At 42.3% G+C, this 27721-nt stretch overlaps 1 protein-coding gene across 13 annotated transcripts in view; it reads right to left on the bottom strand.

The window, feature by feature from the left end:
* Nucleotides 1-27721, bottom strand: part of TIAM1 (TIAM Rac1 associated GEF 1) — a 192899-nt gene that overhangs the window by 11053 nt on the left and 154125 nt on the right. For 8 of the 13 annotated variants that reach the window (XM_061453660.1, XM_061453665.1, XM_061453663.1 and 5 more), the window contains 7 exons: nt 27457-27543; nt 23385-23609; nt 13391-13497; nt 4550-4729; nt 4040-4108; nt 3577-3702; nt 1854-1962 (listed from right to left, as the gene is read on the bottom strand). In XM_061453660.1, the coding sequence (XP_061309644.1) occupies nt 1854-1962; nt 3577-3702; nt 4040-4108; nt 4550-4729; nt 13391-13497; nt 23385-23609; nt 27457-27543 (903 nt within the window). Of the gene's footprint in view, nt 1-1853; nt 1963-3576; nt 3703-4039; nt 4109-4549; nt 4730-8836; nt 9830-13390; nt 13498-23384; nt 23610-27456; nt 27544-27721 lie in introns of those variants that run through there. The other 5 variants (XM_061453666.1, XM_061453657.1, XM_061453667.1 and 2 more) reach the window with 5 other exon arrangements.

The raw sequence follows: 27721 nt of genomic DNA, 5'->3' as shown, positions 1-27721 counted from the left end.
AAGAAAAGGCTCAAATTGGATATTTTTAAGAAATCAGTACTCATGAGTCTGGCCTGACAGGTATGCCTGTAATACTGGCGAGTTTGGTTACTGTTATCTCATTAAACCTTAAAATGCAGTGCTGAACAACAAAAATCAAGAGCTAGTATGGAGGCAGCAGGGAGCAAACATCTGATAGTACACCGTATTTTGGAGCACAGGTAGACTGGACATCTGATTGCTATCATCTTTTCTATCTGACTGCTACTGAATTTATAAAAGCACCATATTTTCTGTTGCTCCCTCCACTGGAGCATAAACTTGAACATAGGGAGAAAAGTATGGAGAAGGTCACTTTTTTTTTTAGACATTAAACTTATTCACTGCAGGAACATTTCCATGCAATTGCTTTTATTAGGGCCATGTTCTCTACCAAGGTTGGGTGGGTTTTTTGCAGACAGTCACCTGATTTCAATAAAGCAACTTCAGTTTCAAATTCAAAAGCCACCTGCACATCATCTGAGGACACCAAATTACACTTGAAATAGACTCCCAGGCTTATCCAGATTTATCACTGGAATAAAATACTGAGTTCTGTTTGTGCCATTATTCAAACATAGCCATTTCTCATTTGTAAATACAGTTAGCAAAGACAAAGCAAAGCAAACCAACCTCATCTACCCAGTCTACAGCATTAACATTAAGGTCTAACAAAATAATGCCAAAAGAAAGCATGGATGTGACTATCAACAAATCATTTATGCATGCATTCCACAGAGCTGCCAAGTATTCTTTGCCGCATGGTAAATAAGAATTTATAAGTAGAAATGAAAAAACATAAAAATGTTCACAGCAAAAAAACAAAAAAAAACAAAAAAAAACCCCAAACAAAACCAAACCAACCAAGAAACTAAACCAAACACGAAAACTCCTGATTGTCAGGCATCCAGATGTTCTTTGAAAAAAATTGGAGCTCCTCCCTAGTGACATTGCTCCTACAACTGGAACCATTTGTTTATTTACTGTCTTGGCCAAAAATGAATTGCATGAAGCACTGCTAACTCCAAGAGATTAACTTTCACAGGGGAAAAAGCATCACTCCAAGGCATGGAGGCCCATGAGCATTTATAAGCCAGACCACAGCTCATTTATCTTCATCTCAGCAAGCCAAACTCTGCTAGGGCATGGAAACTTCTCAGCCAAATTGGAACAAAGGTGAGAGGAAGAACAGAGGGGAGACAGAGCATAGTGAAGTTAATATATTTAGACAGCTCCCATAAAACATTCTTCCAGGCTGATCTCTCCTAGCGGGTATCAGCATTCAACCACATAAGCCAGAGCTTCAGTGGGATTCACAGCAAGGATTCACAGCACAAACTGTAGGAGGATCCAGAGGTCTTTACAAGAGTCACCACTACTGGTTCCAAAGTACACAGAGATCCTTTAGCACACACCACATTGCCCATTTAGGAAATCTTTCCACTCCTCACGACTGAAAAGAAACTAAACATGTCAGGGGAGAATAAAATAACTGGGGGGGGGGGAAACCTACACATGAGGTTAATGACCTCTTGTTATGAGCCACTCGGGTACCATTACCTTGATGGTGGTCCAAGAACATCCATGGCACAGAGCTCTCTGCAGCCCCTCAGGCCAAATGCTCTTCCTTACTGTGAAGGCTCTTGGAAAGCAACCAAGCATATGTGTGACCCATTCCTCCACCACAACTTGCCCTTACAAGTTGCACGGTTTGGGATATAGTAGCCACCTCTCATCATTCACACGGACAACCTGCACCAGCCTAAACAAACAAGCTGCTGCCACATATCTCTCTCTGTATGCCCAGGTCTGTCTGTCCAGCACGTGGTTCTTACCTTTCACCAGTACTTTGGGGACTTTTGTGTGGCTGGCACAGAAGGCACTGTACAGCTTGAACCGGTCAGCATAGTAAAGAAAGGATCCACCCAAGGAAAATAACACTTTCTAGGATTTAAAAAAAACAAACAAACAACAAAACAACAAAAAAGGCATTAGGAAAAAAAGCACATGAAAGCTAGTTATTTTCCCTTCTGCCGGGTCTTCTGGATGACAGGACACTGCATTTTTAGAGTGTTTTCACCCTATCTAGCAAGAAACAGGCCTAGCCTTGGCATCTGGATTCAGGCTACATGATTAACATCATTAGCCCAGTTCTAGTTAAATCAATCTAGAGATACTACCGACTCCAGAGGGAACTAGAATCACAGCTCCAGAACTGCATTTAAATGCTTGACCTCAAAACCTTATTGATTTAAGTAATGACCAGAAATCACAGAAAGTACTGGATGAAGACACTAAGAAGGTGCATGCAAGACTACTACCCTCTGCACAAACACACCAAGGTCTTATTCTTTTGAAAATAAGCTTGTGTTAAGGGCCAAACACAACCTTTCTCTAAGATGTCTATGCCACAGTCAACCATTTGCTCTCCTGCCCATTTAGGAACAAGACAACATGGAGCAGGGGGAGCGAGACAACACATACACAGCTTGCCTGCAGTCAGCAGAGGGAAGCAAACTGCAAAACTGAAACAATGAAGCCCTGAAATCCCATGTTGCCCAATGCTTTGAGACAACACCCACAGGACAGAACTCAAAATGAAGCTGATGCACTTCTTATAGAAAGAGGTGGAAGCAGCAGCACACAGAAGACAGAGTTCTCTCCATAAGGAGGCATCTTCCACGCTCCCCTCTCAAAGCTCAGAGTACTCAGTGGTCACAGAGGCTTCATCCACTAAAAAAGCGTCTCTGTGCTCTCCATTAAGGGCACATTTCCTGCAAAACAAAGGCTGTGTTCTAGTTACATGAGGGCAGCATTTATGACTGCTGCTTATTTTTAAATAAGCACCTGATGGCAAAGCCAGACATGCACAAAAAGACAAATTCTTTCAGTAGTTCTTCCAGGGCTGTGTATTAGCTGAAGAGCAATCCTAGTGGAATTATGATTATGCATCGAGTCATCCTGTCCTCTACCAAGGTGAGTGCTCAAAGAAAGAGTAAAATTCCCCAAAGACAAAACATTGTATTAGCTACTTGCCATAAATTCAGTACATCACTGCAGTAGAAATAAACCAAAATCTCTTTTTCACACTTTTTTAAATTAAGTTTATGTATCTTTAGTTTACATTTCTACATTTGATGCACAACTGCTGATAGCTGAAACTATCTGCCGTACATTTCTGCTATACATCAAAAGCCCAAATACAGAATTCAATTTACAGTTCTAGTGGGCTTCTGAACTACTACATTAGACTTGTCAGAACAAATATTTTATGGAACTTCCCAGTTCTAGCTTTTCCTAATTGCCTGAGACATGAAATCTGGCAGAAGGGCAAGAACAGCATCTAAAAGCACATGGTGTTACAGATTTCCAGTGCTCTATATGGCTAAATGTAGCATAAAATACAATTGTAGCAGTATGTTTTCCAAACAGCTCCAGTATTTGCTAAAAGTTATTCTTGAGTAAGTAGATGTAGGTTTTTACAACAACAGTGACAGCAGTCAGACAAGCAACATGACGCTGTTAAAGGACTACTTGGAATGTAAACAAGGAGGTTACCTTAAATTGCTCAACTTTTTCAAGCTTTTCCAGGTCTGGAACCAGCCTTACTCCATCTTCAAGAGTTTTCAAGAACTCTACCTGGAATGCTACCATTTCAGTCAGATTCCCAAAGAGAACGTCCAGCTAGTAAGGAAAAAAAACAACAAACAAACCAAAAAAAGCAAGATGCTGAAAGTATCACTTTGCAGCTAAATCACATTTTCTAGATCTTTGGTAATTCTCAGTCCAATTGTATGATCAGTGTGATAACAGTGTAAAAAAATCCCAAACAACATAACCCTACAGACTGTACATTACTGGGCAGTACTTTTATATTCTACTCGATCTAGTATCTTAAAAGAAATAGAATTCAAAATGTCTTGATAGCCCTTGCTCAGACAAGCAAGTCAAGCTGGGGGGTGAAAAAGAGGGGTGTGCATAAGCTATCTAGCAAAAAGATAAACAACAGGTATTAACATACCTCATCTGGTGTGAGGAACGTTTCTTTTTGTAGAGGCTTCAGGTATCTCTCCATTAGACAATTTAAGTCCTAAAAAAAATCAGAAAAAGACCCCCATGTTGGTACACCAAACTGCCTTTGAATATTTACTGAAGTAGCAAAGATCACCATTTACCTAGTCTATGAATTTTTCCTTTACACACATAAGACAAAATAATCAGATTTCACAGAATTTAAGGTAGTAAAAGGAAACCTGTACACAGTTTTATTTAGAAAATCAATACTGGATCTCACTGACGAGTGCTCCTTTGAACACCACCCAAGTAATTTCAAAATGACAGCATTAAGAATTTGGAAAACCTACATTTTTCAGGCGTTTAAATTACATTTAATTCTACTATCTGTCCCTAGAATATTAACTTAATTGATACATGCATGAAACATAATTTGAAGTATTAGAGAAGAAACTAACAAAATTTTCCAGAAGGAGAAATATTAGTAGGCTGAAAACAACACATTGAGATCCCTTACTTTGACATAGGTGCGCTCTGTCTCGAGAAGTTCACAGATAACCTTTCGTAGTTTATCTGCATCTGTGAGTTGTCTCATGGTGGCCAGCTGGGGTCCTGTAAATTCCTGAGGATGAGCACTTGAATCAGAAGGGTTCATTTCATGCAGACTGCGACAGAAAGCAGCGACCTGCTCTGTACTCTTTAAAAAGAAGGAAGAGGAAAGACCAGCAGTAATATTTTAAGTAAGACCTATAGGAACAATGGAGCTGAGAAGCCTTTGCAGTTAAGCAGTTGCAGGCTGGGGCTTTTTAGCAGGTGCCAAAGTCCAGAAGTACACACATCATTTCATGTATCTGTCTATCCTATGTCTCAGGGACTGGGGACTCAGGAAGGGGGTGGTGGGAAGAGTTGCACAACTCAAGTTAATTGAAGTGCTGTTCAATAACATTCCTGGTTTCGGATAAGCATGAACTTTAATTAAAATAAGCTGTCCAGCACTTAAGATTGAAAAACAAACAAGGCTCAAGAATGGAACCAAAAATGACTGTGTAAATAAAACGCACACCCCAGCCCTCTGCCAGTTCCCTAATCTACTTTGCAAAAGTCCTGTGTCAACACAACCAAGGAGACAACAGGGAGACAGAAACCGTTTAAGCTGTTTTTCAGGGAAGCAGAGCCATCTGGGGAACCAAAACCTCTCACGGCTTCAAACGCAAGCTCTTTCGGAAACTGTGTATCTGTTCTGTGTCTGGAAACAAGCTTTGCAGGGTGAATTTCCTCCCTGTAAGTCACGTTTTTCAGAGTTGCTACATCTAGGTGGTTTCTTTAATGTTTCATAAGCTGTCTATATAGAAAGACAATTATCCCCTCTTCACCTCCTGCTGTTCGATCACAGTATAGCGTCTTTTGTTATGCTGAAAAGTTTGGAGAAGGTATAGCCTCTGATGTCAGTGACAACAGCCCCAGGCTTCCAGGATTGCCAAAGCAGCAGCTGCCCTTGTCTCCAGCCCTCCCAGAGACCTGGAGGGGGCACGGGAAGGAAAAGAGCTGCTGCGCTATATCACACCTCTCCAACCTTCTGTGTCTAATGCTGCCATGGCATCCTTAATCCAGATTTAGTGACTTCCCAGCACTGCCTCCATAGCCTACCAACGCATACTAAATTAACTGATTCAAAATTGGCCTGTTCAAACACAGAATATGCAGAGAGATAACAACCAAAACAACGCAAAAAACACATCATCACCTCGCAGTTGGGAGGCAGAGCCCTGACCCTTGGGAGATCACTCCCACTCTCCAGCTGGTAGCAACAACCTCAGCCAGAACCTGCACTACCCTACACCTTCGTGATGACCCAGTGCTGAAAAAATCTCTGCATTTTTCAAGCTGCACAGTCCGTTCACGCAAAGCTATCTTTCCTTCTCAGTGCATCTACAATGCCATGAAGCCCAAGAGGCGCATTAACCATGCTCGTGACAAGTAAAGGATTTCCTGCCATAATACAGTTGCTTTCCTTAAAGGTATCTTAACGGTTGTAAATGCTCATCGGGGTGTACCCCTGCAAGCCATATTAGTAAAGATGCTTATCATGCAAAGGATAATCTTCCTGAGGACACAAGTGTAAGCAACAAACTAATAGTAACTGACTGTTTATACAAAAATGCCTCTTGGACACTGTTTATTATAGGAAAAATATTAATCTTCAGTATCTGAGGTTTAACTCTGATGAAGAAATTGTTGTAAGCTGAGGGCAGGAAGAAGCTATTTGAACCAACCAATTTCCAACTTGCTCAGCTTCTGGAAATGATGTGCCACTGAGGGCTCGGATTTATTACTCAAAGTAATTCCTTTATTTCTCAGCAAGATTCCACCTGTACTCACTGTACTCTTAAACTATAAGCCATACCCAAACTTTTAGGTTAAGCCTGCATTAGATTTCAACAGGTGTGATTTTGATCCCAACAGCTCCAAATCCACAAAGCTCAGTAGGTTAAAGCATGGCTTCAGCATAGGCAAAACACCCCACCCTGTCTAAATTACCTGCTCTGCTGGAAAGGGATAAAGAGCTGACAATTAATAACATTAATCTAAACCTGCAGAGACACAGGATATGCAGGATATGCAAGCTGAAAAATGCTTAGCTTTGTTGCTACTATTTTGTGAAATAATATTTGAGGAAGACATATCTAGTGGCATTTTAAGAGCCAATATACATTATAACTAATTTTATTCATATAAAACACAGCATGGAATCAAAGTCCAAAAATAAGCTAAGTATTTTAAGTTTGATACTTTGCAGACAGCTCACCACACTGTGCATGCACTTGCAGTAACTTTCCCTTCAACTGCAGGGAAGGATGGGTCACCCAGAAAGAGCAAAAATCCACTTACACCATGGAACACCAGCTAAACACTAACAAGTAGTTCAAAACTGGATAACTGTCATACAGACACACAGACTGCTCCAGAAGGAATGTGCCAAAAAGGAAGTGGATAAGACTTTTAAAGGCCTTATCTCCACTTCTGCACACTTAATAAACCACTCCCTGACTTCAGCCATGCCCAGCTCCAGCCAGCAGCAACCAAGCTCTGCCTTGCCACTGCCCGGCCTCACATCTTTTTGTTATTTCCCAAGTTTTACTCACCTGACACTCTTGGGACAGACAAAAAGCCTCCAGCACAACAGTGTCCACAAACCAATTCTCTTCCTTGTTCATTGAACAAACTGTTGTGGCTGTGTGCCTGTCCACCCCTGGCTTAAGCCATAACAACCAGAGGGGTTGTGATGGCTGCACCCTGCTTACTCTGGACCTTGGGGGTATAGATGGCAACACAGTAGCCAAGGGCTGTCTGAAACGGTGACCCAGATGTCTTGCTGGTATGCAAATATTGACTATAAGTCAATCACCTTACTCTATAAATAGTGGATAGCCCAGGGCCCATTGAGTTTTCTTGTATGGCAGCAGGCTGCAAGTGAGGATCTCCCCTTGACTAAGGACACCTCTCAAGGTTACTCTTTGAGGTTGAGAGATTCCTTGTTGCAACAGATTCTCAGTAAGTGATTAATAGCATGCTAAATTTTGACATTGTGGCTAAGTGGCATAGAGGATTGATTGCACATACATAATTCTTTAGATGTAAACCATTGACCACATCTGGGACTAACTCTGGATCTAGCTGCACCTAGTCTCCTCTCTGAGGAGTTTAGAAAGCAAGAGGGTCCTTTCTGAACCTCATTACTCAAGGGGAGGTTCTTTCTGACTGTTTTGTCTGACCCTGACCTCTATGTAGTAAATAATCAAGTGTATATTGCTATCAAATAGTGTTAAACCAGTTGCATTTACTCTTGCACTTTGTTAAATTACTATTTTGTGTCAATATAGTTGCATCTCTCTTTGAGCGAAGCCCATGACTCCATCTGTGATAACTGCCTTGTTTCATTCCTGAACTTATCCTGTCTGCCTTATATTTACCTTAACAAAAAAATCAATTTCTAGACAGAAAGCGGATGCATATTACAGCAAGGGAGGGTCAGAATACTGCTGTTTTGATGAAAACTCTTACATAGTATTGACAAAAGCCTCTATGTCCCTGTTTTCCTAGAGAAAGCAAAAAGAGTAGGAAAGGTCTGGAACAGAAACAGATCCTTTTATCTCCCCAGTACCAGATCTGTTCGGCAGCTGTGACAATGGCATCACTGAACCAGGATTTCTCTAGGAGAACTACAGCATCACACTTTAGGCACAATTCTGCAAGCAATTCCAAGTAGCAACCTTAAAATGAGACGAAGAGCTGGCACAACAGGGTTGTAAAGCTAAGTTTATTTTGCAAGCACATTAAGCCCTCCTCTGCAGGGGGCTCAGCTGAGAAGCTAAACTCACATCCTCCCCATACAGGAGGAACAAGTCCTTAAACTCATCAAGCATGTTGATGCTCCCCACAGTAGGGAGTTTTGGCTGCCTGCCCTATAGCTTTGAAAGCCAAGTGCCATTTTCTCTTGCACGTACTGTGTAAAGACATACAGCTGCCTGGGCATCAGGCAGACTGCCCCCTTGAATGGCACGCAGCCCCTCTGTTCTGCCACAGATAACAAACTCTAAGCGGTACTGATCTCCCAAACAAAACTCAGACAAATTGCATCCTTTCATGCATTGCCAGGACTGCTAGTGACATTCCACAATAACAAAAAGCCTCTACAGGGTATATACACCTCAGCCTCAAATTTATATCCTGAAAATTAAAACATGAAAATTCATTTAACTGCTAATTACTTAGACTAGTTGCGTTGCACAGTAGATCTGCTCACCAAATACAGCATACGGTACAGAGAGTCACTGGCTTTTCCAGCACTTTCAGTCTTGAGCTTACGGTTAACTCTCCAAAGAGCCGACATCGCTGCAAAGGCAGTATTGCCAGAGCTGTCACTCATCTAGGAGCAAAATCCCAGTTCTCCACATATTCAGCTGATCCAAAAGGCTTCTCCACTCCAGACAGATACTCTGTGCTGCTTACTTGGCACACAACACAGAAGATGGCTGCATTTTAATAAGGAAAGGCAGTGACAATATTTCTCTAAGCAAAGCTTTTCCGCATGTCATTTGCTGCTGGCCTCGTTAGCTCACCACATCAGCTGGAATTAAGAGCCGGCTACTGGTCGAAGCTGAGAACTCAACGCCGCTTGTCATAGGCTCATTAAGAGCAAAACTTCAGCAGAGAGGCTGAATTGCAGCAAAGCAGAGGTGAAGGCAGCCTGGGAATATAAATGTCTGTTGCCTGTGGCTGAGCATGAGCCGATTGGCTACAAATGGCACTGCTGTAGAATATTAAACATTTGAAGGGACAGAGGTGAAGAATTGAAAGAACTTAAAAAAGCCAGTTACGCTACTGGAGGACACTGCCCTCAAATCCCTGTTTTAATCCTTTCACATCTACTGCAACACGTTGAAGGTTTTGAGACTTAATTCTGGTCTTGAATAATGCTACAGAGAGAAGATGACCTATTTTCGCTGAATAAAAAAAGACCTCCAAATATTATAAGCATGTACACACACAACCCATTACAGAACACTCCCCCAGCCACAAGTGCTGCAAGGTAATTTGTTTTCATTGCAAGAAGCAGATGTCTTTAATTAGAAACAGGGAGAAATGAGTGTCCTGCAGTATTTTAACTGATGACAGTTTTTAAACATAGCCTCAGTTAAATTCAAAGGACCATTACAGGAAAAAAATATGCACAAAGACTGATCTTGAGATGCAACACAATACCTGTTTTAGCCTTCAGTAACCTGCAACATTAAGAGCTTACACATATACTCAGTTTTCAGGGTACCTCCTTTGAACCTCAGTTTATTCTACAATATATAAATGGCCAAAACAGTCAGGTCACCACAGAGGCAAGTAACCACTTAAGAAATGACTGCTATGAAATGTTCCAAATATTCTGTTGGAGACTGACAGAGGGATACCATCCAGATGTCATAAACAGCCTGAAACTTGAATTCACATGCTAGATGACAACAAGCCTGAAGAGGTGGCATAGAGGCCACATTTCCCCGATTCTTCTTCCTAGGTCTATACTCATCTTGGCTTCCACAGGAAAGGAGGAGAGAAAGGAAAGTCAGGAGCCCACCCCAGAGCTGAAGCAAGTGGGAACACAACTCAGGCCACTGCCAGTTGCATGGCTCAAAGGAAAAGAGTTGCATCCAAAAAAGCATACCTGCTTGCTACTGATCACACAGATTTCAACCAAAGAGATACCATACCTGGGAAGGCTGGCTGACGCAGGGAAAGCATCATGAAATTAGATAAGGAGTGAATCCATGGAACAACAGCTATCCCACACCACTGCACTGCCGACATCTCAACTCACCTTGGAAATGGGTTTCTAGTGTTTTATCAGAATAATTTACAGACATCTCTGTTTTGCTTGTTTTTTTTACACACACACACACATATAATAATTACTTTGACAATAGTGATGGATGAGTAGATTTTATGTGATCAGGTCTTTAGGATATACAGAAGATAAGACTTCCAGTAAAAGGAGGAATCCTCAGAGCTACTGGTGTATCCTCCAAATCCTGCACCACTATCCACAGCTTGGAGACTTCTGCAGATAAAGAAACAAATGCACCCCTACTAAAGAAACACACACCCACGTGCACACATGGTGGGCTGGGGGAAGGGAAAGAGGCAGCTAGGAGGGAGGAGGAGGAAAGAAGGCATGTTCGAGTATCTCCTGTGTTACACATCTACCTATCACTTACATAGGAAAGATACAGGTAAGTCAGAAGGGACCCAAGCCCAGCTTCTGGTAGAATTTCACAGAGCTTACCTTCACAAAAAGCCTACCCAGCCTGTGCTACAGGAGCAGATGAAAGAGACCTGCAGTGCTGCATTCCTCTCCTTTTCCCATGAATTATTTACTCTCCCCTGGGATCGCTTTGCTGGTTGGAGAGCTGGGAAGTTTCCTCAAAGAAGCTCAGAGCTTTCCTCTTCTGCAGTGCTCTGTGGGCAGGAGCAGTCCGCCAGCACCACAGCACGGAGCGGTGTTTGCAGGATTAAGCCCTGCCTCAGGATGATGCTATCACAAGGCAGAAGAGAACCCAAACGCTATTTTTGGATCTTCAGCTGCTAATGCTGCATCTGCGCTGAAAGAAGGGGAACTCTGCTTTTAGCTGGGAGGCTCCAATATAGTTAAAATGGATTTCCTCTCCTATCCTGCTTTTGCCAAGAAGGGCAGAAGATAAAGCCTTCCCTGAACTCCACCATCTTAGTGAGACTGGAAGCTGTGGCGGTAATGGCAAAAGAGGGGAACATGCCCCTCCTGGTGGTATGAGGGCAGAGTGTTTCACTTCCCATGTACAAAAATAACAGCACTGAGGACACCGGCTTAATCTTCTGCACCATAATCCTAGGAGCATGGAAAGGTGTGGGAGTGCACAGACAGGAAAACACCTTTGCTCTTTTCCTCGCCCTACCAGCCGGGTGGTGACTTCCCATGGAAACACATGTGTTACAGAGTCCGCACTTCCCATGTACATCAGCTTTCCCAAGCACAAAGAAAAGCAGAGGGATTACGAAAACCCTCCCATTCTTCTCCTCTACAATATACTGGAATATAAGCATTGCAGAATAATTGGGGGGGTTCTGTAGCTTTTGTTAGAGAGGAGCCAGAGAGAAAGCCCACTTAGTACAGAGCTCTTCTATGTGAACTGGGACAGCAGCATTCACCAGTTTGCCAAATTAAGCACCTTACATATACTACATGTACACATGTCTTTTTTATGGAAGACCATTTAAAGCAGTTTGTCTCATAACAAACAGAATACAAAATAAAATACCTCATTCCCCTCTGTATCGCACAAACAAAACTAGAAATCTTTCTGAATTTTAAAACATATACTGTTATCAACATTTCATTTACAGAGAGAAAGATGTTCCTCTCAGCGGAAACCGAGGCTTGTTAAGAGTTACAAGTTACTCTTCCAATATATGAATAGAATATTAAGCATTAGAGCTGCTAATGCACATTTCTCAGTTTAACTAAATCTGCTGAGCCACAGAGCTAATCGTGTAATCCTAACGCCTTGCTTCAGGCAATTACAACTCTGAAGATCCAGGAGGCAAGAGGCAAAATGGAACCTCACAGCCTGTCGCACAGTTCAGAAATAGAAAGCTACAGAAAACACAACAAAAACACTTATTCCCCAAGTGCTCTTCCACAGCTTCAGCAGAAGAGACTCCGTTCAGAGCATATGGAAATCCTGCATATTTACAGTTAGAAATCCCAAAATATCAAGAAACTCTTCTACTTACTGAAGAAGAAATTCTTTGTACTTACAAGAAATGTTCCGTAATAAAACCTGGAAACAAACTGTACAAGTAATCACCTTTTCTGCATGTATTTCATGAATAGGAATGCTTTCTGTTATCTGACTTCCACTGTCTGGCTATCAAAGACAAAACTAGAGGCTAGCATGACATAAGAGATCAGGAAACAAGAGGCCAAGGTCCTTTCCTTCCTTTCGCTACTATGACAAGTAGAATAGCACAGGGACCAGCTCAGAACTCACTATAAGACATTTCAGTTAAAACAAGAGCTTAGAAAAAAACACACCTGTATAGAAGCACAAACTGAATGACAACTGATTCTCATTAGATCATTAATTCCATGGAAAAATAGCTGTAAACTCCCACCATCACCTGTGCAACAAACAGCTAAAAGCAATCAGTGTCTTTAAAATAAACTCACTTGATCATCACACTTAAAGCTGTGTAAAGCTCCTCAGCATCAGAGCAAGTGCAAACCACCAACCACTGCAAAACCCATCTCTTAATAGATGGCAATTAACAATCCATTCGCACAACCTCTTAGCTGTAATTGGAGAGTTTTCCTTCAATTTAAGGTAGATTGGCTATAATTACTTTGCATTTAAAAACTAGCATGTGTGCTATACTATTGATTTGAGGAAGTACTGTTTAACTTACATTCCTCCTATGTTTAGAGATCAAGAATAAGAAATCATAGTAATGCACCTGTTCTATTAGTTTAGCTACCCTGCTCTGGTGAAGGAGGTAATAAACCAGTCTATTTAAAACTATGTGGAAATATTATCACAAGATACCGAAAAAGTAAACCAACCCTGGAAAAAGGGCAGTAGTCTTGCTGAAGAGATAGTGATGTACCATAATCAGAGCTGTAATTTGTTACACTCAGTATTATCTGTAAACACCTTAAAGTAAAATTAACATTTTCCCAGGAAAGATGTTCTGATCATGTGCAGCTGTGAAGGCAGCACATCAGCTGTGACTGTATCCTGCTTTCACTCCTTGTCATGTGAAAATGAAACTTTCTCACCTTGCCCATCTTATCGGCCTCGTCAGATGACTCTAAGTCTTGTGCTTCTGCCTCCTCTGGAGCTGTCTCAACAGAGCTGTCCGCATCTCCGGAGTATGAGTGCCCTGCTGAAATTGAGATGCCTGTGAAAACACAACCATAATTTCCAGAAATTCAAAAAGCTGGGTGCGGAAGACATGGAGTTCCCATGGAGTGCCGGGCACCATCCTGCGCATAAGTACATGCTAAAAAGATGTTATGCCAGAGGCACCCAATGAACTCAAAAGACTACCTCAGTTTACAGCTGGGGCCAGGTTTAACTACAGGTGTAAAAATAAACAGGTTATGACCACACATACTATTTAGTTAGTAACCATGAAAGCCGATTCAGAGATAAGGATAAAATGCCACACTGAAATTCTTATACTTAGTATTAATTTCTTGGCTGGCAGTAATTGCCTGCCTTTATACTTCAGTGGTTTCAAATGGAAACTGCAGCATGTGAACAGGCAGGCCGTGCCAAGAAGCAAGTCTTGGGACAGCCCTTTCTCTAAGTTGAATGTGATGAATTTAAAACTGCTTGCATTTTTAGCCTAACACACCCACTACCGAGTTTCTATGTTGATATTTAAGGCAATGAACCCTGGTTTAGCAGGTTTTAGGAGTCTGTTACATTAACTGAAAACTAAATTTCATTTCTGTCATTGTGTGGCAGCAACTATGCACTCCTATACCTGAGCAGTCTTTTGGAGACTATGTTGTTGACACAGCTAATAACTCCTTTGCTTATTGTAAGTAAATGATGAATTACCTGCAAGTGACAAAAGAAAGAAGTAAACCCAGTGTGAGAGCTCTGTGCACAAATAACTTTGGGGGGGGATCTAATTCTCTGACTCAAATACCTGTTAAAAGCAGTATTACTATACCTTAGCCAGTCTTTACAGAAAAACCCACCTGCATCCTGCCACACGAATAGGACAATGAATGTCCCACCAGGGATTACACCTTTTATTTCATTCCATTTATTCTTCAGATAATGCAGAAAAGCCTAACCAATGGTCAGAAGCATTGAACATAATTCTTGTCTGTATTGGTAGCATGTAGCATTTAAACATTTTGGTGGGAAATTGACCCTTTTCTGTAGCAGAATAGATTGTTTTTAAAACAAATGTTTTTTTTTGTTTGCTAGCCCTGCAACTAAAAGCAACCCAACAGCACCCAGTGGTCCAGCAGCCATCCCCTCCCATTCGCTACTAGGCTGAAACACTGACATTTTAGAAAGATTAACAGTGATCTAGTACATCAGATGAAGTACCATTTCTATGATAGTCCCATGCTGGCTCTGATGTTACTTGCTATTTTTCAATTAAACCTTTCAATTTAGGTAAATCATGTCTATTTGTCTATAAGGAGCATTTGGCTAGATAGATAGCAATATTGTGAGTGAAAAGACCACAGTGATGATAACACACATCTGTTACGCTGATATATTTCAGTTAAACACTGTGTGGTTTGGCCAAAAGGGCTATAATAGCATGGATGGCCTTTTAAATTCAGGTAAAATGGCAAGCTATTTTAAAATTAGGACATTTTGAAAAAAACAAACCCTGATTACACACATCTAGTGTATTTTTTTGTATTTATACTGTAATGAAATACATTTCATGATACAGAAATGACAGTCTCTAAGAAATATGTTTCCTAAGTGGGTAAGAAAAATTCTGCTTTTCTCAGTCCCTTCACTGCAACTCAAAAGCCACAGCTCTTCTTTCAAAGAGTTTCATGCTAATGCACAATGTTACATCCTAGATGTAAGATTCTTTGCCTCAGGACTGAGAGCACAGATCCAGGTCTGGGTGCCTCAGTACCCAACTTCCAGCTGCTGTTCTTGCAAGCTTTCAGCTACCAAATACAAATTGCACAGTTGTGGAAATACTGCACAATATTTCCACTTTGTTAAGTCCAGAAATAATTTGGAAAAATTGGAATTCAAATATCTAGAAATAAATTCAGATCATATTCTGCATACCGGGGTGGAGCTAAACTGGACATCAAATGAAATTAAAAGGACATTAAGGATAGTTTATATCCGAGATTTGGAAGACATGCTTCTCTTCTGAAAAGATAGGGTTTACCTTTAAGGGAGATGGACCTGTGGGGGTGGTTTGGCAACACAGAATCTATTTGAAAAAGTGTTTTTTTCTGTAAGGAATTAGGTTTTCTGAGCCTTTCCCAGATTTTAACAACTCAGACTATCATCATTCTGGTTTCTCTATTAATGTGTGAAAAAATTCTTAAAACCCTTAAGCTATCCATTAAAAACAAGGAAAAAAAAAAGTATGTGCTATGTGTCATAATTTGTTTTGGGCAGTATGTGTTTTTTCACTGCAATTAATTCCCCATTATTAGTGGTGTGAAATACAGCTGTTTCTCACCCACGCCAAGGCAAATAATGTTTGTTTGGGGGTTTTGTCTTTTGCTTTTAAGCTACCACTTTTCCTGTATATTAAAACACCACTTAATCTGTTTCCTGCAGTATAAACGCTTTGCCCAGTAGACAGCAATCTTTCACTTACGCCTTAATGAGTAGTCACAGCACATGTGCTCAGGGTATTTCTAATGTCTTAAGCTGCCAAAGCCAGTGTTGACTTTAGCAGGTTTATCTGCTGATTGTTAAACTCAGGCTCTCAGTTCAATAACGCTGCATGTTCCTGCCTTTTAATACCTTCCACTTACCATCCCATTTCTGTCAGGTTCATTACATCATTTTATTTTTGTCCTGTAAATCTTTATTTAGTTCTGCAAGGAGCCCTGAGGACAATGTGCTCATTTCCTTCTGCAGCACCTGAGTGCTGCCCAGCCACTACCATTTGCTAGGGATGATAACACATGGGCTTCGCTTGACATTAAGGAATTACAAAGGGAAATCCAAAGAGCAGCAGGAAAAGGGGGTCAAATCCATGCGGCCACCAGCACAGATGGAGGTCAGACAAGCTCCCAAGTTGCCTCAGCAGTGTAATATACGTGACATTATGACTAATGTCCATTAAATGACCCTCTACTTATTGCAAGAACTAACAAAATAAAAGGAAGCCTTATATCACTAGAGCAAAGGTGCTCAGTCTTAAAGGCCTGGAGAATCACGTAAAGCTTAAGCAGTGCCAATACTTGGCTAAAATTTTCTACAGCTGCTGCTTTCAATTTGCAGAGTTGCTGTGGGTCAAGATTTTAACGAGACTTCAGCAATATCTGGTGCTGCTTTTAAAGCCCACTTCTGGGTGCCAGATTCTTTTTTTCTTTAATGCAGTGGAAATAAATACTGCTAGCCAAGGCCTGTCAGCTGTGGTGCAAAGCTCAGAAGAGTGCATCCTACTAACTCAAAAAGCGACATACAAATCAGAGAACCCTGCCTCACTGCCTTATTCCCCAGTATGTGGAATGGGCAATACTAAATTCCGTCCTCTCAGTGACAGCATCAGGGAAGTGCTGGCAAGGTCACCCATCTGCCAGCATGTTATACACTGTTGGCCAGAAGCTCCTACAGGCTTCAGTGGTTGAAAGCTTTGGTTTGTAACTTCAAGGTGCCTCAACATCCTAAGCAGGTTGGTTTACACATCTTGGCGCACTACACGACACCTTGCTGTGTGACTGAGGCAGAGCTTTGTGACTCCTGCAGCCAGCCAGTGTCAGGGACTGAGGAGTTCAGCCCAGTGTCCTTTCCTGCCTGCCTGCCACCGCTTGCTGCCTGCAAACGGTGCACTGTGCTTTCCTGTACTTCCTTTACCGATGAAAGTCAGCAATACTGGAAGTCAAATATAGCAATTGCTTAACCAATTTCAGTGGAAAATAAGGAGTGACCCCCGTCTGAGCTGAAACCACAGGAGAAATATGGACCAGCATAAGGTGACTACCCCAGCTGAATCCCAACCAAGACACTGGGGTGTCTGTGCTCCCTCAAGAAGTGCTGCTGGTGGTCAAATGCTGTCAGGAGCTCATGTTTGACTGTAGCCTTAAAAGAAAAGAATATCACTTACTTGGGCAGTTCAGCAGCAACTTCCTTAAACAGAAAGTGTCATTTTTAAACGCTGCTGGGGAACGACCCCATGATGACAATAGAGTACCTTTCAGAAGAGACTCTGCCATTAAACAGAACAATTTTAATAGATACTGCTAAGAAACTGTCTCTCAGATTAAATTTTTATTTGAGAAAAAATTTTGCCTATAAATCCACAATAAAAAAGGTAAGTATGCATTTTTTTCTTTTTTAGAAGAATTCTGGTTAGCTTTGAAACACTAAACCATGAAAGAAGGAAACATCGCTTTTACACTGGGGTATTCTGTCCCAATGGGAAGTCCCACAGAGTTGATAAGTTCTCCGAGCGCCTGTAGAACTGAGCTACAACTATCACAGTTTCAGCCAAGTAAGTTATCAAAGAACAGTATAGGAACAAACTGAGAAACTCTGCCTTTCCTGGAGAGCTACAGAACAAGCCCTGTAAATCTCTTCTACTTTTGAGAGAACTCTGTTGCTTCTCTTTGTATTTCAGCTAGGTAATAAATTGCACAAATATATAAAAATCTAGGGGGAAATGCAGATTCAATGACACTTTCCCTGTACCAACTGTACTGCAGCCACTTTTCATCCTGCCCAGGTCGACGGCCTAGTCAGACATTTGTAATATGCTTGAGTAGCACGTTTGGAATAAACATGAGTTTTCACGAATGTAGAAATGAAGCATGTGCTCAGGGACCTTGGAAACCAGGGACACTGTGATCAGAAAAAAAACAGGCTTTTCTTCTGCAAGTGCAGTGCTGCAGGCTTGGGTTTGTGAAGCCGGCAGGGGGAGCAGCAACACAGCAAGAGTATGAAGATGGGCAGCTAACATGCAGAGGGTCAGAAATTTAAAGCCACAATGCAAAAACTGGCGTCCTAATAGCCCCCTTGCTTATTTCAACAACAGATCTGTCAGTCTTTGGAAAAGCCAGGAAGTATAGAATCGTGGAATGGCTTGGGTTGGAAAGGACCTTAAGATCATCTAGTTCCAACCTCCCTGCCATGGGCAGGTTCGTCTCACACTAGACCATGTTGCCCAAGGCTCTGTCCAACCTGGCCTTGAACATTGCCAGGGATGGAGCATTTACCACTTCTTTGGGCAGCCTGTGCCAGCACCTCACCACCCTCACAGTAAAGAATTTCTTCCTTGTATCTAACCTAATCTTCCTTATATCTAACCTAATGAGAGCTCTGAACACAATTCTGATTGAAGCAACATCCTTGAACTTTGTCTTTGAAGCTCTTAGAAATAGATTTTGTGAACAACAGTTCTGCATGTCTCTAATTAAATGCAATATCCCTAGATTGCTGCTGGAGTATATGCCCCTGGAATTGTTAAATCAAGCACTGAATGATAACAATATCTTTGAACATGCTACAAAAAGCATGAAATTAGTCATCTGCCTCAGGAAAATAACCCTAAAGAAATTAAGGTTACAGTAAGTCTCAGCTTCTTCTGAAATCCAAATTCCTTAGCCTTAGGGGACCTGTGACAGGATGAGGATAGAATGAAAAATAGTGGCCATTCTTATAATACAATGAAAGTTTGTTTCCATTTTATACCACAGTCTTGAGACTCCAGCCTCTGGTTCTCCTGCTTTCTGGCTCCTCAAAACCACCTAACTGCTTCATATCTGGGGGGGTTAATACAGCTATTCAAAATAGAGGCATACTTTCTGTTTATACATTTTTTTATACATTCTTCTGAGTGATTTATAGGGCTCGCAGTTACCCCTGAACAGTTAGCTCTCGCACTAGAGGTCTGCAAACTACAGGAGCATGCAAAGCCTGAATCTCCGAAACTCTACCCCAGAGTAAAAAAAAGGTAGTGAATTGTGGGGAAACCACAGACAAATATGGACAGTACTTCCATTCCCAAATTCCCTTCTAATAACAAAGCATCTTCTTTATGATTTTTGAGACATGTAACACTGTGTTTCCAGCTTTCAGCCTTTCATTCCCTGGACTGAGTGGAGCAGAATGGGGAGAATAAACACTCCTCATGGGGAAAGGAGACAGCTCTCGCTGATCCTTCTAGGCAATAAGGAAAACATGCTGCAAGGCTCTAGACAGAATGAGAGCTAGTCCTCAACCAGATTTATGCAGACTGTGTTAGCAGGAGAGAAGACTGAAAGCCAGGAAAACAATAATAGATGAAAGAAACAAAACTTGTGGCTCTGCGAGCTTGATGTAGCATTAATTCCTAAGGGAAAGTATGTATCATACCCAAGATGCTATTTTTTCACATCAGTTAGAGATATAAAATCCAAGGTCATTTCAAGAATAACCTTTTAAATAAACACAATGAAATAACTACTGCCACAGACCTGATTTGCAGCTCTAGCCCCTACCTCAGTATATATAAGGTACTTCCAGATAATAAAACAGCTGTAAGAGACATTGTGCTTAATGGGAGCACTGGCAGTCACTTCAGGGAGGTCGACTCCCAGAAACACAGCCCCTCTTTGCTCCTGGAAATCCTCCCACTGAATAATAAGGCATAAAAAAAGCTTCCTTAAGAAAAATGTAACAAAACATCTTTCTGTTGAAAACACAGAATATGAATTCGTCGCACAAAAAACCTACCCTTTGCTGCCTTCACAGCCAATGATGAATTGCTAGTGAAGAAGATAATGATAGGGCATCAGCATGATCAGTCAAACAGACCCTGAATTTATGGAGAATGGATGTGCCCACAGGTGATTTATACCTGCTGGCATTCTGGCCCAGCAATGTTTCATTATGCTGAAAGGAGGGCCAAGCTACTTCAGAACTAAGGAAAAAAGCTGCATGCTATAAATAAAGCATACAACAGGAATCACTGAGCTGATTTGCCTAGCCAGCCAAACTGCCAGTAATCAGCAAGGACACAAATAAATGGGTCAGTGGGTATTTCATACTTGACTGCTCTCTACAAGAAGCTGTAGAGCTGAAATCAAAAATCTAAGATACAGTCACAATGTCCCAAATAAAAGCACATGCCTTTTTTCAAAATTCCATGTGCATCCCAATTTAGGTAACAAATCCCTGAAAAAAGCACAGGGCCAGAAAAAAGGGTTCAGTAAAACATTGTTCAGTAAAACACCTAAACAGAGAGAAATTGATGGGGAATATCAAAACAGCTGCCTCCTAAATGCACACTTGGGTGCATATCCTTGTTTTCACTCCAGCCCCAGGCTAAGTCATCCCAAATTAGAGCATCAGCATTGTTTAGCTTTAAATACCATCTTAACGTCATTCTTCAGAGGCATATTTCATATAGCAACTACAGGCACTTTCATAAGCTCACAGACACCTGCACATCTGCTGATGAGCTACTGTGTTGCTTCTGTTGGCTAAAGGAGTATTCCTTCCCCTTTGAGGAGGAATGAAGGCGATTCCCACCTCAGTGTTTGCTAAGGTTTGAAGGAAAGCAAATGCCAAGAGAGCTCTAGCTTCCGTGTTGCCTGTCACCTGAGAGAGTGAAGGAGGTGACTACAGCCCACCACAGGGAAGCTGTACTGAAATTTGAAGAGAAAAGGGAGCCCCAAAGCTTAGCCCCAGTCCTGGGGATTTAAATCCTGGGGATTTTATTTCTTTATTTAAGAAGGAGGCACTTTGGCCCACCACACAGTTCACATGCTCTCTGCAGCACATGGAAGAACAAGCAGCCATTCCACACCACTGTGATAACCACAAAAACTCAGCTCTGGAGAAGCTAACAAAGGAGGCTAGACAAGACTTGAGTTGAGAGCAGCACAAAGGAAGTTGTGTCTACAAAGCAGCAGAGGCAGGAGGTCTGATTTTGCCATGACATATCTATCAGGCACATGCTGTATCTTCATTTCACATGAGGCACACAGGTTTGTTACTGGACACTGTTAAAAGGCAAATGCTATGCTCTTCGGATACATTTTGCAAACTGTGCACTATCTTACCTTCAGCAAGGAAAAGGACCCCTTGAAGACCCTGAAAATACTGATGCAGAGAACTGACAGTGGCAGAGAAACTGCTTGTTGAGACCAGCTGTTGAGACCCTGTGTTACAAAATGTGACTGCTCTGCCTTAGAGATTACTATTTTTCCTAAATACAAAAGTCCCCGTTCCCAATTCTTTGCACCCAGGGCAGACATGCACTTCAGTGAGAAGTTAGAGTACGAGGACTCAGCACTCAGGGTTTCAGCAAACAAGCACAGGCAAGGACAAAAGGATGGATCCACGAAGAGTTGGTGTTAAATAGGAAATGGGGGCATCTTGTGGCCAGCTATAAAAATGTACAAGATGAGCTTGACTTTTCAGCACAAAAGCCTAACTAGGAAAAGTTCAATGAAAATTAAAAGGGGGAAAGTGCTTCTGAAAATGTTCCATTTCAACTGCCTTTGGGGGTTTATCCCGCATCTTACATGAGGTTGCTTTTATCAGTCCCCACAAAGGTATTTGCAGTTAGCTGGTTTTAAGCTTTCTTGTTTACACTATTCCACTTGTTATAAATATCACACTCCCCAAAGTCAGGCTAGGAGTCCGGTTTTCCCTTTCCTTACTACATGTTCCCATCACATGAACAGTGGCATTTTGCTACATCACTTTCAGTAAACATTTTAAGCAAAACAAGAGCAGCATCCAGATATGTTGAAAGGCAGGCTGTACCTCCCTGACCCTCTGCAGGCGGACATGAGTCAGCTTGGTCCTGAGCCCAAGCCAACTGTCTTTCACTATGGTTCATTTACTCCAGCTCAGCATCATGCTGATCACACTGCTCCTGGGTTAGCTCCAGTTTGCACCCAGTCTCATCCCAGAAGCCCCTACACTGAGTGATTGCAGCAGAGAGACATGGCCTGGGAGAAGGCTGACTTTAACACCAGTGAAATGGATTAACAGCCCTGCACCTAGTCCAGCTTTTTATTCCAAATACGCAAAACAAAACCATCTCATAGTTGCCAAAAACAATAATTTTGACATTTCTGAAACCTTTACTCTGGGGAGAAAATAAAGTATTTTGACATATTCAAATGCCATTTACTTTTGACTGACAGTCAAAATTTACCTTAGCTCAGAATACTTCCGATTATCTAGAAACTATTTCTTTTCAGCCATTCCATTAATATTTCTTGCATTTTAAATTATTTAGAAAAAAAAAAAGCAAGCCAGTATGTCCAGTATCCTCTTCTGTTTTCAAGTACAGGGCAGCATTTAGAAGCTGACAAGTAAGACCTGAGTAAGCAGGCAAGTAAGAGGAGACATGGTATAGAATCTTTCCTATCTTACAGAGGTAATGACTACCAACCACCAAGGTGACATCCTGTTCTTCTGCAGCCATTTCTCTTATCCCAGCACAGGTGCTTGTCCTCAGCTGGTTTAGGAAGCTAAACTAGTGGGAAACAATTCCTGTTTGCTAAGGATTAATTTTCTGCCAGTTCAGTTCTCTGAACAAGGCAGCACAGTGGGCAGGAATGCCCCTTGCCACCAGAGTGTGCTGTGGGACCAGTTAGGTTCTTCGGCTGTAATGTCAGTCCCTACCTTTAGGTGTTTTGCACTGTCCTTGTGAGTTATTTATGCATGTCAGCAAACACAAAGTTAGCCTGTGCTCCTGGCTAATTCCAGAGACGATGATGGCTTATTCCTTCCTCCTTCCCTGCCAAACATATATCCTGTGGGCAAATCCAGAGGTAAAGGCACCTCCTGAGCAGTCCAGAAGTAAGCAATTAGTTCCACGACTTGCTGTAGGCACAACTAGATGGTGTGACATGCATTTGGTGATGACACACATTTCACAGCCTAACCCTGTAAGTAGTCATCCTTCACTGCTATCGCAGATTACACCTTCCACCTTCCAGAGCTTCTGTGTATTATCTGCCCAGTACATTCAGACTGTAATCCCGCTTACTTACACCATGGAAGTTATACACAGGGATCAGTGGGATTACACCAGCACATTGTAAATGTGTATCCTCCTCCTGGTAATTTCTACAGTGAACCCAATACCTTGGTTGCTCCCAGCAAATGCCAGTGTGCTGTCACTCAAGTCAGATGGGTTTTCCAAGCGACGTGGTGGTGGCTGCGTTAGTTTCTGCCCCTCCTCTATCTCAGGATAGGTGCGCACGGTAAGACACAGTGAAGTCTGAACAAGGACATCTTTCAGCAAAGCTGAGTCCAGATCCTCAGCAGCTTTCTTGTTAATCTCCACAATTTCATCGCCAGCTTTCAGGCCTGCAACATGGAAAGGAACAGGTAAGCCTTGCACAGTAAGGTTTCCCTTACCTGCAGATATCAAGGAGCTCAGCCAGGCATTTATGAAGTACCAGACAGTGTCACATCTAGCCATAAAGTAAACATTAGTGCCTACAAATTATATGGAAATTTGATAGACTTTTGTGAGATCTGCTGTCAGGCTGATACTCTAGTATCACCCCCAATAGCTCGGTGCCCAGGAAATCCCTCACAACATGCCAGCAGCAAGATATCCCCTTTTTCGTTTCAATATATAAATATTTACTGAAGGACAGAGTAAGGCTTCTTAAGGTGATGCACACAGAACAGGGAAAGGATGGAGTAGCTCAGACAGGGTGTATGGTGTAGGACGTCAGATAGCCTCCTCTCTGGCCGTGCCTGAATCATGTCCTAGCACACAGATCTTCAAAAGGCATATTTTAGCGCTTGGTAAGTTAGTTGTTGTATTTTTTCCAGTGTGATTTCAGGAGTTATTTATAGCACCAGTGCTCAAGGGAAAAGGGGATCTGCAGAGGAAACAGCTGACTCCCACTTGCTTCAGGGGCAACACTGCCATGCTGAGAGGTGACATGCAGCCCTCTGAGGTACCACAGGAAACCTGACCTTCCCCTCAGACAGCTGGGCCTGCTCTCCAACTAACAACAGCAAGCTGGGCCAGGGTTTATCCCAAATAATCTTTAGGGCTAGGCAGGCAGCAGTGCGCCAGGGCACATCGGTGCCGACAGCCACAGTCACTAGAGTGGCTGCTGCAGCTCTTGTCTCCACTTGAGGGTGATGCTGGTAGTACCTGACATGCATACCCCCAGGAGCACCTCCTGTGGCACCTCCGATGAGAACATTATCTGCAGTGGTCACCAACCCACCAACAGGAATGGCATCCCTGTCACTGTCTGGCATTTACAGAGATGAAGGCTGGAATTTACAGGATTGAAAGAGCTGATCTGTGTGGGTGACCTGTCCTGCTGCCATGCAGCCCTTTGGCTGGGCAATCATGCGAAGGATGAGTCTTGCCATCTTTAAAGCCTGGATGAAAGGCCTGACTTGATGGATCTGACCTACAAACAGAGCTCAGCTATATCCTCCAGGAAACAGATTATCTATCCTCAGGTTGGACAGGGCTTTGAGCAACCTGGTCTAGTGGAAGGTGTCCCTGCCTGTAGAAGGGGGGTTGGAACTAGATGGTCTTTAAGGTCCCTTCCAACCCAAGCCATTCTATGATTCTAGAAAGAACTGTGGAATAGAGCAGGCTTAAGAGCCTCATTCTTCTTTAGGTAAATTGAGATCTTTCTTAAATGCATGTAATTGTGCCCATAAACTGTAGTGTGGCATGCTGTTCCAGAGAGAATAATATGAACTAGATAGAATGACTACAAAGTAAATGGACTGTAAAATCATATTTGAAACAAGGACAAAAAAAGGCAAGTCAAGCATTTCACATTGTTTCATTTATTCTACTTAGTGATGCCGTGTCATAATAGTATACATACATTAGTATGTAATGTATGTAGTATACATACATTAATATGCCTGAAACCATAAACATCATATCTGGGGCTTCATTTACTGTTTGTAATCCTTGGTTTGAATCATTTGGGATAAAGCATTGTGTCTATCTCATACAATCAAGCCCCTCAAATTCCAACAATGGTCTAGCTAATGCAGACCAACAGAAAAAATAAAAAGACAAATAATGAAAAATATTAGGAGAAAATAAAATCAAAGTTTTCTAATTGGACAAAAAAAACGAGAATTAAATACTATAACTCATCTGATTAGACTTACATAGGACATGCAGTCAAAAGCAAACATGCGTGTAAGTAATAGGAGGATGAGAATTTTCCTCCCTGCTTTTTGCTATCTCTGGCTATCTTGTCACAATATTCTTCCAAGTACTGTTCATATAGAAGTGGCTTTTCATATCAGTTATGAAGAGTAACGTAAGCATGTTTTAGCATTTCAGCCCTACAGGAGGCAGTCTGTGTTCACATATGCATTTAAACTGTTGCTCAGACATTAACTAAAAGCATAACAAGGAAACCCTGCTGAAACCCCCTTAGCTTCACCATCTCATTCTCTCTGCTCCCCACAGAAACATATAAGGTTTTATTTCCTTATGGCAGGCTGTCAGAAAGCTGTCCCCCCAGGGCCCGTTCAGGGCTTTTTGCAGAGCATCCATTCTGTCTGCCAGGGAATCATATGGGGCTGAAGTAGGTGAGGAGGGCCAGGAAAGAGAAATATGGTCTTTTCAGGCTTAACAGAAATACACAGCAGCCTCCAGAACCACCCACACGGTTTTCCTAAGTTAGGGTTAGAGACTACAGCTGTGTGAAACCCTGGGCTCCCTGCAGCCAGAACTGTTTCTCCATCCCCTGCTTCTTTCACAGTATCACAGTATCACAGTATGTTAGAGATTGGAAGGGACCTCGAAAGATCATCTAGTCCAATCCCCCTGCCGGAGCAGGAACACCTAGATAATGTTACACAGGAATGAGTCCAGGCGGGTTTTGAATGTCTCCAGGGAAGGAGACTCCACAACCTCCCTGGGCAGCCTGTTCCAGTGTTCTGTCACCCTCACTGAGAAGAAGTTTCTTCTCAAGTTTAAGTGGAACCTCTTGTGTTCCAGTTTGTACCCATTACCCCTTGTCCTATCATTGTTTGCCACTGAGTAGAGCCTGGCTCCGTCCTCGTGACACTCCCCCTTTATATATTTATAGACACTTATAAGGTCACCCCTCAGTCTCCTCTTCTCCAAACTATAGAGACCCAGCTCCCTCAGTCTTTCCTCATAAGGGAGATGCTCCACTCCCTTAATCATCTTCGTTGCCCTGCGCTGGACTCTCTCCAGCAGCTCCCTGTCCTTCTTGAACTGAGGGGCCCAGAACTGGACACAATACTCCAGATGCGGTCTCTTCCCAGTTTCTAGCTGTGCAGTCTGTCCCTCCACTGTGCCACTTCTGCCTCTCATTTCACTGCAACCCAAACTCCATTTGCTAGTGGGTCAGAAAACCAGCCATGTATTTCTGCCATGGCAGTTTTCTATCAGGACAGTGAGCTGAATTGGCTCAGCAGAGTGCCAAAATCAGCACAAGACAAAGGGCTCAAGCAGTTTGGGGGATACCAGCTCCCATTCCTTTCAGCAACAGCTAACTGTTGAATAAGCTCTGCAAGACACGTAGCCACTCGCCAAGAAAACTCTGAAGGTGTTTCTGAGGACTCTGTGTACATTGGTTATAAAGGTTATGAAGAGATGAGAGTCTTCTCACACTTCACACTCCCCATGTTATACTTCAAAATCTAGATAGGTTTCAGCTGTCCAGCTGTCTGACCAGCACATCCCGTGACTACACAAGCAGCAGTACTGCCACATCAGAAAGGGCAATGAATGGGAAAAGCAGTAAGGGCACAGTAGTGTCAGGGTTGACCTCAGCTTGGGTAAGCTGCAGTTAAACCATATCCTGTTCTGCCTTGGGACAAGCTCAGCAGCCTCATTATCTCTGCCAGAGAGAACACTATGATGACCTCCACTGTACCCATTTATCTTGCAGTGAGTGACTTGAGAGGGCCCCTGCTCCCCTGCCTAGCTGCAAGGGACATGCTGACCTTGCTACATACGTAGCAATTCAAAATTAGGAGGTTAACTATATAGCACAGCTGATCCCAACAGCAGAACAGCCCTGTATTTGGTACCTAAGGTTGTTCCCGAAAGACCCTGGTTCCTTTTGGACTGGCACCCTGGTTTAGTGTGTTTGAAAAGCTCCTATCTCAACAAGCTCATGGTCTATATCAGAATTAAACAAAACAGTAACAAAACCATTTCGTATTTTACCTTTCTTGAAAGCTAAGCCGGTCTCTTTGACACTGTTCACATACAGCCGACGAGTCCCTTCTTCTTCCACAGAGGACAGAGAGAAACCTAAGGAGATACCCAGCAAAATGGTTAGAAAAAGCCAATTACTTCCAGTGTGTTCTAGCAACTGCACACACTACAGGTAAAGCTGTGCTGTCCCCACACTGAGCAGTTAGGAATTACTCCTTTCTCCTTTCCCTTGAACCTTTACAAAGGTAAAGTTCCAAAATGAAAGTGGCTTTAA

The sequence above is a fragment of the Pezoporus flaviventris genome, unplaced genomic scaffold, assembly GCF_033815535.1.
Source record: "Pezoporus flaviventris isolate CSIRO_AGI_PZ_B2104156 unplaced genomic scaffold, CSIRO_AGI_Pfla_v1 ptg000015l, whole genome shotgun sequence".
Lineage (NCBI taxonomy): Eukaryota > Metazoa > Chordata > Aves > Psittaciformes > Psittacidae > Pezoporus > Pezoporus flaviventris.
This window is presented reverse-complemented; position numbering and strand designations above follow the sequence as displayed.